General features: G+C 47.3%; 6 protein-coding genes across 6 annotated transcripts; 2 read left to right on the forward strand and 4 right to left on the reverse strand.

Annotated features, from left to right (window-relative positions):
• Nucleotides 1-960: 960 nt before the first annotated feature.
• DFL_005359 (uncharacterized protein) lies at nt 961-6,156 on the reverse strand (the record flags this gene model as incomplete). The annotated part of the gene is made up of 4 exons (XM_067634608.1): nt 961-1,921; nt 1,984-2,978; nt 3,032-3,419; nt 3,500-6,156. The coding sequence occupies 4 exons, from the start codon at nt 6,154-6,156 to the stop codon at nt 961-963; spliced, it is 5,001 nt and encodes a 1,666-aa protein (XP_067492660.1).
• Nucleotides 6,157-9,828: 3,672 nt separating this feature from the next.
• Nucleotides 9,829-10,700, forward strand: DFL_005360 (uncharacterized protein; the record flags this gene model as incomplete). The annotated part of the gene is made up of 2 exons (XM_067634610.1): nt 9,829-9,942; nt 10,020-10,700. The coding sequence occupies 2 exons, from the start codon at nt 9,829-9,831 to the stop codon at nt 10,698-10,700; spliced, it is 795 nt and encodes a 264-aa protein (XP_067492661.1).
• A 447-nt stretch (nt 10,701-11,147) lies between these two features.
• On the forward strand, nt 11,148-12,415 carry DFL_005361 (uncharacterized protein; the record flags this gene model as incomplete). The annotated part of the gene is made up of 5 exons (XM_067634611.1): nt 11,148-11,207; nt 11,283-11,364; nt 11,465-11,535; nt 11,583-11,680; nt 11,740-12,415. 5 exons carry the CDS (start codon nt 11,148-11,150, stop codon nt 12,413-12,415), a joined length of 987 nt encoding a protein of 328 aa, XP_067492662.1.
• A 365-nt stretch (nt 12,416-12,780) lies between these two features.
• Nucleotides 12,781-14,359, reverse strand: DFL_005362 (uncharacterized protein; the record flags this gene model as incomplete). The annotated part of the gene is made up of 2 exons (XM_067634612.1): nt 12,781-12,992; nt 13,066-14,359. 2 exons carry the CDS (start codon nt 14,357-14,359, stop codon nt 12,781-12,783), a joined length of 1,506 nt encoding a protein of 501 aa, XP_067492663.1.
• Nucleotides 14,360-15,605: 1,246 nt separating this feature from the next.
• DFL_005363 (60S ribosomal protein uL14) lies at nt 15,606-16,627 on the reverse strand (the record flags this gene model as incomplete). The annotated part of the gene is made up of 4 exons (XM_067634613.1): nt 15,606-15,638; nt 15,701-15,778; nt 15,838-16,132; nt 16,611-16,627. 4 exons carry the CDS (start codon nt 16,625-16,627, stop codon nt 15,606-15,608), a joined length of 423 nt encoding a protein of 140 aa, XP_067492664.1.
• Nucleotides 16,628-17,377: 750 nt separating this feature from the next.
• Nucleotides 17,378-19,787, reverse strand: DFL_005364 (uncharacterized protein; the record flags this gene model as incomplete). Its single annotated transcript, XM_067634614.1, has 7 exons — nt 17,378-18,274; nt 18,333-18,874; nt 18,930-19,230; nt 19,295-19,397; nt 19,476-19,485; nt 19,618-19,627; nt 19,713-19,787. 7 exons carry the CDS (start codon nt 19,785-19,787, stop codon nt 17,378-17,380), a joined length of 1,938 nt encoding a protein of 645 aa, XP_067492665.1.
• Between the last annotated feature and the right edge of the window lie 892 nt (nt 19,788-20,679).

The raw sequence follows: 20,679 nt of genomic DNA on the forward strand, positions 1-20,679 counted from the left end.
ACTCTTCATATATAATAGGAAGAGGAGCCGAGACCGAGGAAGAAATGGGTAAATCATACCTTCACCAAACAATACCTCCGTATAAACATTATTATCCACCGCTCCTGATATACCATATTTCTATCGGCTATCGATAGGTAGCATCTAAGTTGACATCCCTTGGTACAGCACTAGTTCGTGCAGGGCTTCTACGTTACACTTCCATAAACCCCGAACCTCCCCCAGCCAAGTACCCATTACACCCATCACGGTTCCAAGGAATCAACCCAATGAGACAAAGTCTATGGTTCACACCAAAAGAATCTACACATCTACGAGCAGTCCGAAAAAATTGAAAAATCATATCTTATATTCACTCTTCCTTCCTTCAGTTAAACTTAAATACACGCCCCCATCAATCCACCATCGATATAACCCCCCCACGCCCTAATAAAAAACCTAGACAACCCACGGGCATCAATAACAGCATGCACACTAAGGCCATAGGGCTAGTTTGGTTCATATCATCCATGTAAGTACAAAAACCGAAAGCCTTCGCGCGTTGGGGCCTAGGGGTGTAATAATTAACAAGGCATATAAAAAGTTTTGATCAAATGTATACAAGAAAGGAAGAAAAGAAGAGAAACACCATCAACACCACTAATAACCGCCGTGGGGGGTTTTCTGGAAAAGATATACAGAAGAGTAGATATTTTTGGCTCTTGGTGGAGTTCTGTCAAGTCCGGGTGGTGTTGCATGTTGAGGCTGGAGTAATAGGGTTTGTGAGGTGTCGAAGACACCGCTGCGATGGACTCGACTGTGTAAGTTAGTGTCTCGTTATGTCGGTCGAGACAGAAGATAAAAATATCGATAGGTAGATGAGCAATATGAAGAAAAGAAGCCACCCGCTATGACTAGTGACAATTCCCAAAAATTCGTGAAAACACCATAACCCTCCCCAAAGAGTCGCATTGTAAGCAACTAAGTAACCGATCGCCCACGACCCCCTCTACCACCTCTACCACCCCTAACGCTACCACCTCTTCCACTACCACCTCTTCCACCTCGTCCACCTCTTGAACCCGGCCCCGAAGTCGGAAGCCCAGTAATGGGATTAACCGGCACCTCCGTCTTAACAACCTTCGCAGCGCCACGTGCTACCCCTCCACCGCGACTACCCCGTCCCCCTCTGGGTTTATAGGCTCTGACCTCTCTCTCAGGGGTTTGGGCGTCATTAAACGAACCAGATCCGGCAACCCTCGGCGTCGAGTATCCCGTCATACCAATTTGATCATCTGCATCGGGGTTTTTGACGGTACGTCTGCGTGTTGAATATCTAGGTCCGGGACCATCCTCTCCTTCATCAAGTCCAGCGTCATCTGCCTTTCGCTTGCTGGCACGTCGAAGAACGGTTTCGGGCTTGAGAAAACCGCGTCTAACTTGGTAGCTGTCCAGTCGGGTCTTCTCGTCTGCTACAATCGCATATTGCATTGTTGCGTGCATCATGACGGACTGGAGAAGCTCTTGATCATCGATTTCTATTGCAGTGTCAAGAGCTGCACCAATGTCGTCAGGATTCGTATACTCCGGTCCACGGTTTCGAGTTTCGCCAGTCGGTAGTTCGTAAAGATTCGGGAACAATCTCGGGACCCATTCGTCAAGAAATGCCTTCTTGGCAGGATCCGCAATTGTCTCTTGATAAAATTTCTCCATCTCCATTTGTGATGGCGTTTCCGGTTCGTCCTCGTCGGCAGACCAGTCGCTCGAATGATCGGAGTTCTCGCTATCGTCGTCATCCATCGTAACATCGCTAACCTCGCCTCCATCACCAACTAGAAAGTCAGATGCGACACTAAGGTTATCTTCATCTGGGGTGTGGTTCTTTGCGCCTTCCAATTTTGCCCGACGCACTTCACGAGCGTACGCCAAATTCTTGAGATCACTAATTAATCAAGCAAGATTAGTACCTTTATATTAAAAATGCATTGGCAGAAAATAACATACCCCTTGGTCTTCTTCTTACCGCGGCGCCCGCCTCTCTTCTTCGGTTTCTCACCATTCGGATCTTCGAGGGCGGCAAGCGCGGCAGCTTCAGCCTCTGCCTTCTCCCTAATCTTCCTTTGCTCGGTTTGCCAATCCCAAGTTTGTTTAAGAATCTCAGCTGGACGGCCTTCAATGAGTGGTACTATCCATTTAACACCTTTGAGGTGTCGAGCCGAATCTTCAACAATTGAGGCCTTATTCTTTCTCTTGCGCTCAGTATGGTTATACACGCCTTGCTTCGGAGGAACAGTTCCTCGCATCGTATCAAACCCGAAAGAGTGCGTCGGCGTAACAAATGTAGTAACAGGTTCGGCAGTCTCTTGCGTCTTTTCTTTCGTAGGGAAGAGTTCTCCGTCAAAATCAGCCATCGGAGTAGCGACGGCAGTGGACAAGGTGGTTTCGTCGATTGCGATATCAGTAACATCACCATCATCCCTAGAATTTTCTACGCGAGAAAGACTAGTAGGTTTTCGACTAGCCGTTGCAGGCTCTGGAGGGAAGTCGTTCTTAGGGGTCTCGGCTGCCGAAAGTGGCTCAACGCTGCCTTTCCTCTCAAGCTGCTCGAACCCTTTTTCGAAAGCTGCATCCGAAATCTTGGAATCCCACAATATGGTTTTCTGCGCTTTGGAGTCAGTCGGCTTGGATCGACCCATCTTCTCAAGCTCCTGTTCTGTATCCGTCCACCCATCCTCGTCGACCAAAGAAGCCATCTTGAAAAAGGGCTGGGAAGTCCTGTAGTGATGAAGACGAAACCAATCATTCAAACGACGGAGTGTATGTTCGCCATCTAGGTACTCGTCGCCCTCGGTAAACTTTGGCCTCTCACGACATCTGTACCAACCAACCAACCCTGGTTTCTTAAATGCTGGTGGCGGAGTTGGTAGTCTGATCGGTTTCCCGTTAACGATCAGTTGTGGATGAGCCTGCTCGCCAGTCGATTCACCTTCGCTGGCAGTCTAGATATTAAGTTAGCAAACGCAGTAGATAGAAATAGAAAAGCTGAACGTACTTCATCAACAGCAGTAGGCTCCTTTTCCTTCTCTTTGCCCTTCTCCTTGTCCTTCTCCTTGTCCTTATCATCCTTGGCTCGGGGTTTTCTTCCTCTACGGACGGGAAGCTTCTTCTCAACCAGCGGCTCCGGAGCAACAGACTCGGCACCACTAGTTGCCGAGACGTAATCCGTCTGCGTGCCAGCTTCGTCAGCCTCGGCCTTTCGAGTACGCCTTCGCTTTGTTGATTGCTCGGCGGCCTTAATCGCGCGAGTAGTAGCCTTGCGTGCTCTCTTCCCGAGTACAAGCGGCGGTTGCTGTTCCTCTTCAGACGCGGTTTCGGACACGACAGAAGGTGCAGACTTTGTAAACCTGCTTCTGCGAGGTTTTTTGGCCACAGGTGGAGATCTAGAAATCGTTTTCGACGTGTTAGAACGGCTGCAACGGGTTTTATAACTTGTGTTGGTGTGTATAAAAAAAACACTTACGGGACCATAGCGTCATCCATATATTCATCCTCATCATCGTCAGATATCTCCATTTTGGATCTCCTTGCTCTCTTCTGTCGGAGTTTCGTAGGCTCGGCCTCCTTGCTGGCCTCTTTCGTTCTCTCCTCAGGCTCCTCAGACCGGATGTCGGTTTCATAAATCTCGCGGCCGGGCTGGCCATCCAGGTCTTCGATAGCTGCAGTCATGGCGTCATCCACCTCCTTTTCCCTAGTACGGAGTACTGAAGGATTCGCCTTGTTTCGCTTCCTCGGCTTGTTGATCATCAACATCTGTTCGGTATCGACCGGAGTTCCCAAAGGGTGATCAGGAGGGGGTGCAGTCAGTTCCACCACATCTGGTTTGGGGAGAGCGAGGTCGGTAGTCTTGATACCACCACCTGCGACGTATGCAGAACGTCTTTTGATCATTGGCGTAGCTGGTGAAGGAGGTGGATGGTCCTTTCCAGGTACGGAAGCTTCGACTTTTGTAGCTCCTGCTTGAGGGGATGGAGGGGGCTGGGACTTGTTGCTTATAGAGACGCGTTGCTGACTGGTAGAGGTCGTCGAAGCAGACGCAGTAGAAGGAGCTTTCGGAGCCTGCTTGCTTTTGTCGGATCCCTTTCGTCGCGGTGTGGTAGGTTGAGGAAGGAATGAAGATAGTTCTCTGTTAGGTGATGTTGAAGTTGAAGGTAAAGATTGTGGAAGATGAGGAAGCTGTTGTTGTGGGAAAGGAGAAGAAGCAGTAGAAGGATGCGGGTGAAAGTGAGAAAGTTGATGAGGCGGGTATGTTGAACCAGGAGTGAAATTTAGAGGAGGACCTAGGATAAATTGTCGACTTGGAGGTTCAATAGGGCCTTGTGGTGGTTGGTGTTGTTGTTGTTGCATAATGGGTGGTGTAGGACTCTTTGGTGCGACAATTGGCTGGTCCCGTCTTTCAAAAAGAGTATTATGAGAACTATTGAAGCTTGCGGTAGTAGGACTGGTAACATCCTCCATAAATGTACTCGGTGCTCCACTAAAAGGCGTTGTCCTCGTCATGGAAGATTTCCTACTATCCGCAGAACGATCATGCCCAGGAAACAATGCCTTCCTCAAACCGTCTGAGGGGTGAGGCGACATATTCGACATAATGGGAGAATACCCATGCCCAGGCATAGGTGGAGGAGGGCCATGACCACGAGGGTGTCCATAGTCGATGGGACGAAACTCAGGAGGAGGATGAGCACCATTACTACTAAAAGGATTCCCTGACCCAGCAGGTGGAGGAGGAGGAGGAGGAGGAGGAGGCCTATGAGATGGTGGAGGGGGAGGAAGGCCTTGATGTTGTTGAGCACCTGGAGAACGAGGATGAGGTATACTTTGATGAATATTAAAATGCGAGTACGCTTGAGGAGGAGGAGGACCAAAATGAGAAGGAGGAGGCCCAATTGGCGACATGAATATACCATGAGTCGGAGGCCCGGATGGACCAGGTGGAGGTGGAGGTGGCGGTGGGGAACCATGCTGAGGTGGTGGCGGTGGCAGCTGATGCTGGTGATGCTGCGGCGGTGGAGGGGGTGGCTGCGGATGATATGGCACCAATGGTGGTTGGAATTGCAGAGATGTCGTCGAAGCTCTAGGAGATACTTGGACGAAGACGCTAGACTCACTATTTGGATATGGATACGGCACACTCTCAAACTGGATACTGGTCGACTTTGGTAACAGTGAACGTTGACGCGCACGACCCTTGGCAGAGCCGGGTGGTTTATCACCATCAACGCGAGACCTTCTCCGTCCCATGGGGGATCCTGGTGATGCAGCTGTCGTCGGAGTAGCCGATGAGCCGGGTTCCGGAGACCCAGTTCTTGAACCAAATTGGGTATTGAGTCCTAGCTTTGGAGGGCCACATTGGTGTGGAGAACTCAGTCTTTGAATCGAAGACTGCCCAAAAGGCGAAGTTGTCGACGAACTGGTATCCAAAGATATAGGATTGTGAATGGCCTGCATCAAAGGAGTCTGAGCCGGTTCATTGGAGACTATATTCCTAAACCCTTTTGGAATGTACGGGATAGTTGTCAAACCACCGCTTGATGTTCTTCGGTGAGAATCGCCACCAGCCCTAGATCCCTTGCGTACGGATTTGGAGATGGATTGAGTTCGCTTCTTGTCATCGTCCTTTGAAAACATCGATTCCAGAAGATTGCCATCATCAGGAGAAGGTTTCCTGTCAGAACCGGGTTTAAGACCAGACGGCTGCAGCTTGAATCCCGGCTTATTGTTATTATAAGGCCGAGGATTCGGTGGCAAAGGCTGATGCTGTTGCAACTTGCTATGTGGGTCCAAACATATGGTAGGCCCTTCTGGAGGGGCAGAATGAGATCCCATACTCGTAGGAAGACTATGTGTATGAAAGGGAGCATTGAAGGGATTTGGAAAGGTATCACTGTGCGCAGAAGGAGGCATCGGAGAAAGAGAACGACGTTTTGTGGGAGGAATTTCAGGAACAGAAGCAGCAGATGGAATCGAAGCAACAGAGGCAACAGAGGTAATATCTGGAGTTCCCACAACGGGAGTTAGTATCTTGGGAGTCTGAGAACGTTCCTTTGGAGGAGATGTTGGCCGGGAAGGCAGCTGTTGCTGTAAAGACGTCGAGGCATCTTGCCCCTCAGAAGTCATGATTGAGGATGACAAAGGACGACAATATCAAAAAAGGTGTCTGTCTGATTTGATATCAGGACTGGTATCTTTGATATTGGATGTCGATATCAAATTGGATCAAATCCCGTACCAATACGGCAAGGGTGCAGCAGTGAAAGATGCCCGCTTCGTGGCACCAAAAAAAAAAAATGGGATTTCACGAAGAAGCTAAGATCAAATAGTGCCGATAATAGTTAGCATTTGCTGTTTCTTCTCTGGTAGAGTATATAGATGCATAAAAATAGAAATAAACCGAATTTCATAAAGGAAGAAAAAGGCGAACGAATATTAATAAGGGTAAGGGTAAGGATAATGACAACGATGGATTAAAAGCAATCTAGGGAATATGAATACGGATATCAAGGTAAATACCTGGTATAGAAGGAATGATGGAGAGGGGGTAAAGAGGGAGGAAGGGAGGTAGCAAGGATGATGAGATGTGAAGTGAAGAGGTGAAGGGAGTGAAGGAAAGTAAGGTTTCATGGGGCTGGAAACGGATGTGTTGTTTCGTTCGAGAGGTTGACCGACGAAACGGGCCAAGCAAAAGGGAAAATGTGTTGCGGACCAGGGAAATCTCGGTTTTGTTAGGGAAAAAGGGCCCTTCCAATCAGAGTGGACACGAACACGCCGGTAAGAGGTATCTCTGGTTAACCCCGGCCACGGATTCCCTGGGTTTTGCAGGTGGAAACGGGTAACAAAATGTAGAGGAGGAGCAAGATAGACAGATGAGACGGGTTTACAGACGGGGAAGATAGAATATAATGCATAGAAAAGGGCTGGACAAAGAGGGATTTTGTGTCATGATGCATGGCAAATGCATCGTATCAAGTAAACTTACCAGGCAGGTTCATGGATTATCTCCCAGAGAGTTTAGGGAAGAAAAGCAGTATGAAGCTGTTAACGGTAAAAGGAATATCAGATTCCCTTTGGCTTCTCTGATAAAGCTGGGCTGTACATGTCAGTGGTTGTAATCCTAACCAAATGTCATGCCATGCCATACCGTACCATGCCATCGCGTACATATACTCCGGTCTGTCAGTATACGGTACAATACAAGATACAAGAGTATCATATCATACTATATTCCATCCGGAGTATACTCACGCAAAGGCAAAAAATCCAATATCAAAAGCAAAGGCAAAGGATAGAAGCAAAAAGGGTACAATCAGCTAGTTAGCTTACCGACGAATGAGGAATAAAACGTCAAATATTATAATAATAACACCTCGTCTCCGTCACGAAACCGAAATCAAATCGTGAGAAAAAAAATTACCTGCAATAGCCAGACGATATGGCTTTCGTCCGTCTAGAATTTTTTTTCCTTCCAGAGGTAAATGATGACGGGTGGATGTTGGTTTTTTTGTCGTGTTTTTCTGAGGAAGGGAGGCTTTTTAGAAGGAGATATTTTAATTTTGATGAAGAAGGAGAGGAAAGTCCGGTCAAAGTTGGTTCTTTCTTTGGTTGTGTTTTTGCTTTTTCCGCCTTTTTTTTTTTTTTTTTGTTCTCTTGCTCTTCGCTCTTTTGCTCTGCGGCAACCTTTAGGTCTTTTAACCAACATCAAATACTCAAACACTTTATTACTAGTTCCGACATTTGAGAAAATACTATACAAAATAAGTATTTGTATATATAATATAGTCAGATATGTTATATTATCTAGTAACGGAGGAGAAAGACAAAAGAAGACGGGTAAAAACAGCAGAAACAGGCGTATTTCTCTTCATAGGATAAGTAGCGACCCAGGTAAAGCAGTGGACCGGTCTGTGTCACTGTATCATGTACTGTACTATACCGGTCTGGGCTAAAACAGCATAAGACAAGAATGTATTGAGCAATCGAGCCGAGCCGCTTTTTGAGTACGGACACATACGAGCATGAGGCAAGGGATTACTCTTTTATATACGATGCAAGATATCCTCAAAAAGACGTTCCTGTCGATCGGATTCGATATCATTTCAGGAGCACCACTAGAGGGACGTACGTATACCCGAAGGTCTTTATCGGATGTATTTCTTAGAATATAAGCATATTTCAGAGATATACAGGCGAATACCTAAAATAGTAAACGATATGGTCATCGGTATATAACAACAGATCCATGGTATCCAAATAGTTACCCTTGAATCGTCTGTTGCATCCCAGTATATTATGACGCCTACAACTTTTCGTCGCGCGGACTCTCCACCAAAGGATCAACATAACACAAAACAAAAAAACACTCATCTCAAGATATAAGATATCTACCCGCGATTCCAGATTCCCTTCACCATATACTACACCCAAAACTCATCTAGCAAAAACTCATCTAGCATCGATATATGAAAATACGTCGTGTGAAAAGTCGCAAAAAAACAGAGCTTGTGCGGTTGCGGTGGGGGCGACCAACTAAATTGCCAAGATAACAAGCAAACAAGCATCAAGTGCGCTGTGCATTGCGGTTATCGAGAAAATGCTTGCGTTCGGCCAATCAGAAACAAGCGAAACCCAAGCACGAATCCATGTCGCACTCTCGTTCCCTCAACCTCTACTGTAATCGCCAATTGTCGCTGCCGTGGTCAAACATTAACGTTTGCATTCACTTGATCCTTGCCACTCTTTTTCGCCTGTGGATCGGAATGAAGGGTGTCATGTTTTGTGAACCATCGATATCTACAATATTCGTGAGGGCTCGAGGATTTCGAGATTTGTTCGTGGATACTCCAATATAAAGATTGACTAAGTAGACGGGTGGTTCGATTGCCTCGTATTATATATCAAATTCTTTCCACGTGCCAAAATGACACTTCATATCTTCGCGGTAGCATTTGGTTTACGAGATAACTTTACAGTATTACCAACTACACCGAATTAAAATTCCCAACCACCGCGATCGATATCGTCAAATGTTAGATTACAGATATTACCTTCTAGCCATATACCATCGGAAGACCCAACGATCTAGGCCTGGCGAACACTCCATTCTAGATCTATCATGATATCATACACTCGCCCAGATCTTACCACAGCTGACAACATCCATAAAACGCAGGGTCTACGGTATGGCCCGCCATACCTACCAAAATCCACAATCCAAAATACCTGTGGCTTACGATAGGGTCTTAAATCGCGGGAGCCATTATATGCGAGAGAATAGAACCTGCATAATTTCCTGCCGGCCAACCCCTCATGTCGATAATCCCTTCCCATGATAATCCACACTTCGATAAACACACTCGTGCACTCGGACCACATTTACCGAAAGCGAACTAATGGCTGGCAAGTTCCTCGTGTTATTCTATTCAGCGGCGTTACCGGACAGTCTTTGCTTAAATAATACGTATACCGGCAATCGCCGCTTCTTTGCTTCGGACTCTCTCGACGGTTTATATAAAATCCTCCAACGTCAACAGAAAACCCAGCAATACTTAAAAAAAAATCTCAATTCTTACGTCTATAAATCCATCCCGTTCGAGATATCCTATCGAAGTTCCTAAGGAAATTGGGCCTTCAGTCAACGCCAACTGAGTTACATCATATCCTGGATCCAACACGTCAACGCACTTTCTCCAACATTCTTATATAAACCCCAAACCTTCGAAAATCTTATACACGAGTTCCGAAGTTTATAAAGAAAGTAAATTAAAAGAAATTACAGTCTGGTCTGATAAAAGGATGGCATCGGAATCCACCCCACTACCACTAGAAGGCAAGCTCGCGATCGTAACCGGCGGTTCTAGAGGACTCGGTGCAGATATGGCACTCGCATTGGCGAAGACCGGTGCAAAGGTATTCCATACCCCCATATTACATACGATATGAACCCTCAAGCGAGATCTCCAATCCTTAATATTATAAATGAACAGGTAGTAATAATCTACACCTCTCCATCCTCCACCGCCGCCGCCAACGACCTGATAAAAGAAATCTCCTCCCTCCCCCACAACCTCACCTCCACCCCGTCCAGCCTCGCAATCCAAGCCGACCTCCGCGACCCCTCCTGTTTCCCCTCGATAATAAACCAATCCCTCCCCCTCTCCCCAACAAACCACATCAACATCATAATCAACAACGCCGCCGTCCAAATCGGCCTGCCCGTATCAGAAATAACCGAAAACGACTTTACGGACACTTACACCCTTAACATCCTCGCTCCCATGCTACTCCTAAAATCCGCGTTACCCTATATTCCCCCGAACTCTAGAATCATAAATATCTCATCGGTAGCCGGTCGATCCGGGTTTCCGGGATTATCTCTGTACTGTTCTTCAAAAGCTGCGTTGGAGGGATTGACGAGGTCGTGGGCGGCGGAGTTGGGAGGAAATGGAACGACGGTTAATGTGGTTGCTTGTGGGCCTATACAGACCGATATGTTGGACACTATTCCGGAAAGGATTAAGGGGAGGCAGAGGGAGGATACGCCGGTTAAACAAAGGTTTGGGACGAAGGAGGAGGTCAGTGAGGTTGTGGTTTGGTTGGCGGGGGAGGGGAGCAGATGGGTTAGTGGGCAGACGGTGAATGTCAGCGGGGGGTGGACGATGTATTAACTATTCCACTTTTATCTATCGTACCCGTACCCTGCACACAAAGTATACTATATCGGAGGAGCGCACATAACAGATACAATGTTATATGAAAATTCAACTATATATTTCATATACAACCAAGCCTTTAAACTGTATGCAAGCCCTCTAAAATTATATTATCACTTTCAGAATCTCAATAATGATGGTAAAAGTTACTCTTCACGTTACAGGATAGCCTCTTAATGTTGCGTCGAAACATACCACATCCTGTATGCGTTGCTTTGACTTTGCTTTTTCCAACAGCATCACGTCCACAGCTTAGCAAGCTCCAAACTCGCCTCCAACAGCACACCCACCACCAAACCCATCCACGACGCCTCATCACGACCCTCAACCTCCATCCAATACCACATCACCACCACCTAACCTCCTCATAGCCCCCAAACCAACCTACCTTACACATCCAAGATGGAAAGATTAAGTCGCATGTTCCCCGGCGGGGGGATGGGCGGACCGGCTCCTGGCGTCGTACGTAAACCTCTACTGCGTCTTCATCACGAATTACAACGAAAGAGGGAGCTAATCTGGTGGTATCATGAGTAGGATGCACCTGCGATCGATAACTCTGAGACGGTGTATATTTCGTCCTTAGCTTTGTTGAAGATGTTACGGCATGGCAGAGCCGGTACGAATCTCATCCATCTATCCCATCCAATACTATCCATCGACTCGTCACCAAGGGGATATTCCAGGAAGGAAGGGTTATCTAACGTGTTTTTTTATAGGTGTTCCTATGGAAGTCATGGGTCTAATGTTAGGCGAATTCGTGGACGACTATACCGTCAGAGTAGTCGACGTACGCCATCCCCACCTCCAAACCTGTCACAATACTAACATCCACAGGTCTTCGCAATGCCCCAAAGCGGTACCGGCGTCTCCGTTGAAGCCGTCGATCCCGTCTTTCAAACCAAAATGATGGATATGCTTCGCCAGACCGGACGGTAACTAACCCCCCCCTCTTTCTTCCCTGGTTAACACATCTAACCTTCGTCGTATACAGCCACGAAACAGTAGTAGGCTGGTACCACTCCCATCCCGGTTTCGGCTGCTGGCTCTCCTCCGTCGACATAAACACCCAACAATCCTTCGAACAACTCACCCCTCGCGCAGTAGCCGTCGTAATCGACCCCATCCAATCCGTCAAAGGAAAAGTCGTAATCGATGCCTTCCGTCTCATAAACCCTCAATCTCTAATGATGGGCCAAGAACCTCGTCAATCAACTTCGAACCTCGGATACCTCCAAAAGCCGTCCGTGCAAGCCCTCGTCCACGGCCTGAACCGACATTATTATTCCATCGCAATAAATTATAGGAAAACTCCGCTGGAGGAGAATATGCTCATGAATTTACATAAAAATGTGTGGACTGCTGCGCTGGAAATGCCGGATTTTAAAAAGGCGGATGAGGAGAACGTGGTTCGGATGGAGAAGATGGTGGGGTTGGCGGAACAGTATACGAAGAGGGTGGAGGAGGAAGGTGGGTTGAGTGCGCAGGAATTGAAGACTAGGTACGTGGGTAAGTTGGATCCGAAGAAGCATTTGGAGGATGTGGGGAAGAGGGGGATCGAGGAGAATATCGTTACGGCGCTTGTGGGTATGGTGGATAGGCAAGCGGGGATGTCGTGTGCTAGTGCTGTTAATGGGGTTAAGGAGGAGGGGGATTTGATGGAGGAGTAGTTTGAATCTCTTCCGTCGTGTTGGAATACTCCTGATCTTGAGAGGAGAAGTAGGCGATAGCATGCTGTATTATAATACACACTTTTGATAGATGCCGTGGCCATATGGGTGGGCGTGCAATGCTACTTATCATTCTTAACACCTTAGCCTCCATCCTATCCTAATCTCAAGGCCTCTAAGCTATGGGCGAACGAATGAAGACCGTTGGAATTGCTTCTATGAAATCTAACAAAATCCCTAAACATATGCTAAAACTAAACTTGACCAAACAAATCTGCCATGCTAAATGCTTACCATCTCATAAATGTTCACATGCTAATATATATCTATGATACTTTCATCCTATGTATAAGTATGTAATGTATTCACTGCACCTTCTTCTCCTTAATCCCCTTCGAACTCCCATTCGCCTTAGTAACCACAACCCTCGGCACCTTACTCTTCCTCCTATCCGCCCCAACAGCCGCCATAATCCCCACTACTATAGCTAACACCATGGTGATGAAATCCACGATGTGAACCGTCCACCAGAAATGCTGTACTCCGACTGGACAAGATGAATACTCAAATCTCCAGCCTGATAAACATCGATTAGCTTCGTTCATCCCCATTTTTAATAAAGACGTAGAGGGGGGTTGAAGGGAACATACTCATCGTCTCAACATCAAACCACGCACTCGTCAACCCCGCATTTCCCCCAAACTCCCCCATCATACTCCTAACCGTAACCTCTCTAACCCACTTCTCCCCCTTCCCAACCTTCCCCTTCCTCTCCCCCCACTTCGCACTCTTCCACTCCTTCTCCCCTTCCTTCCCATCACCACCGTTCTTCCCAAACCAATGTACAGTATCACACCCCTCATGATCATGCCCCGTCAAAATAATCCCCATCTCCTTCCCCTCCCCAATTTTTTCCTCTCCAACCCTTCTAATCCCAAACAGCTCACCGAGTAACATATCACTCGCTCCTTTCGAAATGTGGTTCTGCTCTCTAAGCAACGAACCATATTTCGGCTCATAATATTTTTCCATCGGTGGGTCAACGCAAACGCCCGCAGGTTTGTGAAGTGGAACGTGGGTTAGGAGTACTGTGCCTACTGATCCGTCCCAGTTGATATCCTCTGAAAAAACTTTATTCATGAAATCGTAAGTTTGCATTTGAATGTTGTAGTCTCGGGCCGGGGAGTCGATGTTTAGGCTGTTTAGGTTTATGATTCTTAAGCTGGGCGTTATCGTGATGTTTTTCGAGATCCCATCGATGGATTCGGAAGTGTTAACACCAGGAAACGGGACCGTAAATTCATAATTCACCGGTCCATATGTTTCTTCAAACCGCTTTACCAAATCAGGTCGAATATCCCCAGAATACCCAATATCATGATTCCCAACCACATTAATCAACGTATCCGGCCATTGAATCAACGGATATATCGTCTTGGGAATCCTCCCCGACTCAGTAAGCGCCCTAGGCGGTAACCTCCTCGCCGTAGGGAATACTGTATTCCAAAACCTGTTCCCACGGGAATTAAACTCAGTATTACTGATCCATTGAGATCCTATCAGATCCCCAAGAACCGTAACATGCGTAGGCGGCGGTAAACCTTGTGGTAGGAATGGTAATAAACTGGTCAGGACGGGAACGGTGGTGTGTAATGTACGGTAGATATGGGCGAGATAGTGATCGTTTCCCCAGAGATCTAGTGTCTTTCGAAACCGACGGAGTGATCGGATCCATGGTGGGGAAGAGGCGTAACGGGCAGAGTAGATTGAAGTGTCGCCTTCGAGTTGGGGGTCGGCGAGGGTGAGGAGTCGAAATGGGGCGTTTGGGTTGGGGTAGCTGCAGTTTAGGAGGAGAGGATAAACGTAAAGACCTGTTGTGGAGAGAATGGAGATCACCGTGAGGATGGAGAGGAGTGGTGAGAGGATGGAGTATAGGGAGGGCATTATTGATGGTTGGCTGGTTTGTGTTGGTTGGTAATATATACACGAAGGGTGAGGTTTCGCTTCAAGGGACCACCATTGACGGCTAGTTCTATCGATTGGTCCTCCTTAAGCCACACAGACGGACGGACCGTGGTAGAGGTAGTCGATAAGAATATAACAAAATAGATGACGTCCGAGGTTTAGTCTTCGTTCGTAGTGATTTTAACGTTCGTGCCGGATATATACGACAGCAGCGAAGGCGATAACTCGTGACGAGTAATGTAAGGAGTGACAATAAAAACAGCGTAAGAATAGCGAATGTCGAAAACTAAACCATGATGGCTTGAAGAAGCTAGAAAAAGCAGACCTGCAGAAAGTCTGCTGTCCTGCTTTTAGCTCAGGAGGTGGTTTGGTTTTAGTTGGTCCCTTTTCATCACGGGTTTCGAAGTGCTATCTGGCAGCTTAAAGGAGGTTTAGTTAGCTAAGGGGTGTGTGGCGTGGCTGTACCAAATTTCAAGCCATCCGGCCGGGTACGGATAGACTCCGGGATCGGTTGGAGCAGCAATTGGCTGGGATCTTGGACTCCGAAAGGGAGAGGAGGGGAAAAAAGTGGTGATGATTGGGAATTGGAGTTGATATGAAGTTGAGATGAGGTTGAAGTTGATGTTGGCTAGAGGTTGGGTGACGAAATGGATGTAACGTTAAGCCGGCCAGCCATAATAACGACATCAACAGCCCCGCCACGATATAAACTACATTACCTCCTCACGTATCTATAACATCTACGAGTATTATGAATGTATACGGGACGACAATTCTCCTGAATGAATGAATTCGTCTATTACCATCATCCAGAAAGAAAAAAAGAAAAAAGAAAGAAAAGATAACACCACCCCAGTAGTAAAGTACTTGATTACACCGGGCATAATCATCCCTCCTCCTTCATATCAGTATGCAAGGCCAGGTAATATTCCCCCCATAGCGAAAATACTAGCTAAGGAGAAACAATATAACACTTCCTCCAGCATCATCATTCTATCGTAGAACCTCCCTCCCCCACATAATGTAATGCATCCCGGTAGTTGTGGTCGTAGTTGGTGATAATGGTGGTAGTAATAATAAAGAAAAAGGGGAGGGAGCCAGGAGCGAAAAAAGAGTCGTATCGATATGCTCAAAGAAGATATACAAAGGAGGAATAAAGGTGTATAAGAGTAGTAGTAATAAAGGAAATTGCAAGCAGGAAAACGGACAATACAGAAAAGGAACCTCACATCACTACACCGGAGTTACTCGCGATACGCTGTTATGTTCCAGTTAGTATATATATCTTTTGTTAGAAGTGTGGGGGATATGGGCACTTACAGGCCATAAGTCCGCAGCTTCCTTTCCAACAGGTCCAGTAATAGCAGAACCCTTCATTTCTCCTTTCGGATTAACAATCTAACCCCCTCGTTAGTCTCCCTTCCCAAACCCTCAGAAATATAAGATAAAAAACATACCACACCAGCATTATCCTCAAAGTACAAATAAACCCCATCCTGCCTTCTCCAAGGTTTACTCTGCCTAACAACAACAGCCGGCATGACCTTCTTCCTCAATTCTGGCTTTCCCTTCTTGACAGTGGCCATGACCATGTCACCGACACCAGCGGCTGGGAGACGGTTAAGACGGGCACCTGCACCGGCGACGGCGATGATGTACAGGTTTCGGGCACCGGAGTTGTCGGCACAGTTCATGACGGCTCCGACGGGGAGACCCAAGGTCATCTTGAGTTTGTTGCCTGCGGCACCTTTGCTAGTGGGGGGTTAGCATTTATTTCATCTTTTTTTTTTTTTTTTTGTAATATATGGTGAGAAGATTTGGAGGTTCGGAGAGGATTGTGGAGGTTGAATTGGAAATTATGATGCTGCTGATGCCTCTGCTGCTGCTGACACCATTCCCTTGGTGCTGTAAATCCAAGCTGGTGATAATCGTTGATATCCATCTCTTCAAATCCCTTCTCTTCAATCTTTCAACAATAGACCTTCCGTATGCCATTCCATAGTCCATCCATCCAATCTACCCTTCCCTCCCCCATATCATCAATCATTCCAGTAGTCTCTCCAATATTCCCATAGTATCCGTAGCATAGCAAAGCAGACCATCAGAAGCAGCAGCATCACCAATCTTCGCTCAAACCCCCACAAAGACCCTCAAATCCACCTCCACAAAACTCCAACCTCCAACCTCCAAATCGATTCGACCCAAGAAAACAAAGAAAGCAAAAACCTACCCTCTCTTTGCCGACATTGTGACTGATGTGTATTAAAACCGGTGGGTTTTTCGGTAGTATAGGATGGGGTGATAGGTGTGGTGATGGTTTGATGGTGATGTCGTCGTGAAATTTGTCGAGGAAGTCCAAAGCCAGGCAAGCAAAAATTTTGGTGTACCTCTTTCCCTTGTGTTGGAAACAGACACACAGTTTATTTTGTGAGCTAGTCCGAATAAGGAAATATAAGCGAGGGCTCGAAGTTAGGGCTTCCCACGCAAACACCTGTTGGTCATGTGATATATTAGCACTTCTCCTCAGATCACACGACTTCGAGAGCATATTTACGTTTATTGAGCTTCAAGACACGAGTAAAAATGCATCGCGCCGTTCCATTAGTAGTTCGCACATAAAACCCTCCCCTGGCTATTCATAACGCCATATAATACACGGGTGACGGAGAAGCAGAACCAAAAGCAGTAGAAGCAGAGGCAGAGGCGGAGAGAAAAAAACCAAAAAAACGCAAGCCAGAAAAATTTGCCCCACGGGCAATGGTATAAAGACGGTCACTTGTAAACGGAATGATGGTATTGTGATAGCTGGGGGTAAACAAAAATCATTCAGGAGGGTAGCCCCCTCGGGTTACACCTCTTCACCCCTCTACCACTTCCACCATTCCCTCCACCCCCTCCACTTCACCCACCATACCCCCTCCCACCTCGTCCCCCGCGCCCCACACCCTTCGTTACCTTCCAGGTTCTCCTTCTCCACTCGGGCGAATCAGAGGCCGTCTAGGCCTCGACAGGCCCGGTCTCCTTCCCCTTCTCCTGCCCCTCAGTAGATTCTGGGGTCTTGTCCTTGACCCCCTTGGCCTCCCCCTCTCCCTCTTCTTTGGCCTCCTTGGCCCCCTCCTCCTCCTCCGCCGGTGCTGGCGGGTCTGTCTTTGCCTGCTCCGTAGCAGGCAGGTCGACAGCAGGCGTGCCGACCACTTCCAAGTGGTCGGCATCCTGCATGTCCACTTCAGCCGACGCCTCTTCCTTGATGTGATCGGCTGTGCTAGCCCCCACCCCCGGCGTATCGTCCTTCGCCAGGGTGGCCGCTGACGACGCGGGCACGGGGTTCGATGTGAGGGCCGGAGGGGCAGGTGTCAGGACGTCATCAGTGTCCATTTTGTCTACGGCGTCCTCTTCGACGTCTGCCAACTCGCCGTCGTCGACGGCCATTTCCTCTGGTTCGGTGACCGCTGGGATGGCGCCACTGTCGCTGGTGGGCCCCGATTTCCCTGCCGGAGTGAGAGCCCCGGACCCAGGGGTACGTGAATTTCCGCCTGGTGTATCCAGGTCAACGTCCTTATGACGTCGCCTGTTTCGCTTATTCGCGATGAATCGCTCCATTTCTTCCTCGGAGTCCGAGTCTTCCATCGGATGGACGATCCTTTTGTCGGCTTGGCGGGGCAGATGCCTTGTGTCGGCGTGTGTGTCCTCCTCGTGGTCATCCATCGCAGCTTCCTGCTCCTCCCTATATCGCTCATGATCCATTGGCACGTTGGTCAACTGGACGGATGGAACCGCCTTCGTGCGCTCGAGGTTTTGGATGACAGAAGCCAGAATCTTATCAAGATACTCTTTCGAGTTCAGATTCTCCATATTGGACGGACGGACATCAAGTTCATAGTCAGGTCCGAAGTACTATTCGCGAAAATTAGCCAATTGCCCTATAAGTGTATCAATAAGCAATTCGACTTGCCTCATAGAAATCGCAGTATGGTAACGTTGGTGTAAGGTTTTGGCCAACCAAGACACCCGTCTCGTAACACCAAGTTCGGCTCACATTCCTCATCGTATATCCTCCTCCTCCGAGTACAAGTACTGGTAAATTGAAGCTCTTCACAAATCCCACGCAGTTGGCGTGGCCTCGCATAGACAGGTTGAAACAACCGAGTCTGTCACCACTCAGACTGTCGCCACCGCATTGGAGGACAACAGCTTCCGGCTGGTACCATTGCATAACAGCACCAATAACCGGCTCAAAGATCGATTTGTAGGTTTCGTCTGTGATACCATCCCTCAAGGGGAAGTTGACTGCGTAATATTTACCGAGTCCGACACCAATATCTCTCAATTCTCCGGTTCCTGGGAAGTATTCACCGTACTTGTGAAATGATACCGTCATAACGCGGTCTGTAGTATAGAACGCTTCTTCCACTCCATCTCCGTGGTGAACGTCGATGTCAATATATAATACTCGCTTCTTATATCGCAGGAGCTCGATGATACCCAGGACGATATCTACAGCGAGTCAGTCTCTATCCAGTAGTTACGTAGATTAAGAGGAAGAACATACCATTGATATAGCAGAAGCCACTGGCCTCGCTCTTTTTGGCGTGATGTAGACCACCAGCCCAGTTGATGGCAATGTCGCACTTTTCTCGATTCAAGCGAGCAGCGCCTTCCATACTGCCGCCACCGGATATTCCGCAAAACTCAAACAGTCCGTCAAAGACCGGACAATCATCTCCGACGTTGTACTTTGTCTGCTCCTTGGTGAACTGGTCCATGTTATCCGGTGTCACCTTCCAAAGGAAATCGACGTATTCGTCGGTGTGAAACTGTGCCATTTCCTTCCGTGTTGCAGGTTTAGCCCTCTAAAAGGTAGTAGCAACGGGTTAGGGAAATATAGATGAATGGGAACAAAGAATAAAGGCTTACATAGATCTCCATCTTCTTATACAATCCGTAGTTCATGATCAGAGAATGCGTCATTCTGATACGGTGTGGTTTCATTGGGTGTCCAGCAACGTAGGCATAGTTACTACAAGCAAGAAGTTAGGAACCAATCCTTGTATTTCGGCACCGATGATAAAAGTGACGGGAAGGAATCCAAACTTACCCGACATCAGCTACAGACCAACAAGATTACCTATCGTTAGTCATTACTCTAGAAATATTGGGAGTGTATTGGGACGAAGTCTGTGGGATGGTGGGTTCCGAAAATCGGATTTGGGGACGAAAGGTAGTGGAAGGTAGCTTACAATCGTAGAACTGGAAGCGACAATGAAAACGTTAGCCAAAGGAGCTTCCAAGAATAGATAACCATCATCGAGGACATTGAAAGAGGTAAACTTACATAGGCGACCCGTTTCTTTTGCGACGGGGCCGCTGGCGTTGAAGCCGGTTCGTAAACCAGGTTGGTTCCTCCCATCGTTGCAAGTCGCGAAATCCGAGCTAGGATAGCCTCGACTACACAGGCCAATGTCTTCAGGAAGACGAAGCAGAGAAGAAAAGTTTAGCCAAGAAGTAAAAACTATATTCAGCAGCAGCCTGATGAGGTGAAGATAAGAGATTGCCAAAGGTGGGTTGGTGATGATGTTGATGGGAGATCGGAGATGGGTTTGTGGGTAGGTTTGGTTTGGTTTGGAGGACCAGGAAAGAAGAATAGCTTCGGTTCAAAGTCGCGCGCGAAATTAATCAAGTATTGCCAATAATGTGTTGAGTTTGTCCGACGATGTGTTGAGCCACGCAGCATCAGGCGCGTCCGGCGGCTTGAATAGATTCACTAGCCACAATACGCCACAATATATGTATGGACCCATGCACACAATGAAGAGAAGATATTTGTTTGAAGGATAAAGGAGGTTGAGTTAGGTACATATGTAAGTACGTTGTGAACTAATCAACAGCCGGTTTGAGCTTCCAGAGCTTATCTGAAAGAAAAGCAAGAAATTGAGAAACTAATAATGATTGGGAGCATTTGTTGCATTTTTAAACAGAGCAACACATTATATTGCACAATACAGGAGCTTCGAAAGTCATGGAAACATTGACAAGCAGACAAAAAAAAAAAAAAAAGAAAGAAAGAAAGAAAGAAAGAAAACCCCGAACAGTAACATTGAATATAGCAATATAGGGATCGGCATTGGATTTCGACATGATATAGGAGTTCTTGAAAAAGACACTGTTAAGTTTATCTATGTTTGGGTACGAGACCGATAGGTTCGATTGGTAATAGTGTTCGTTTTATATATTTGTGTGAAATGATAGCAAAGTGCGGGTGAGGCAGGTGTCGACCGGTTTCGGTGAGTGTCTAAATTTAA

The sequence above is a fragment of the Arthrobotrys flagrans genome, assembly GCF_004000055.1.
Source record: "Arthrobotrys flagrans strain CBS H-5679 chromosome Unknown unitig_0, whole genome shotgun sequence".
In the NCBI taxonomy this organism is placed as follows: domain Eukaryota; kingdom Fungi; phylum Ascomycota; class Orbiliomycetes; order Orbiliales; family Orbiliaceae; genus Arthrobotrys; species Arthrobotrys flagrans.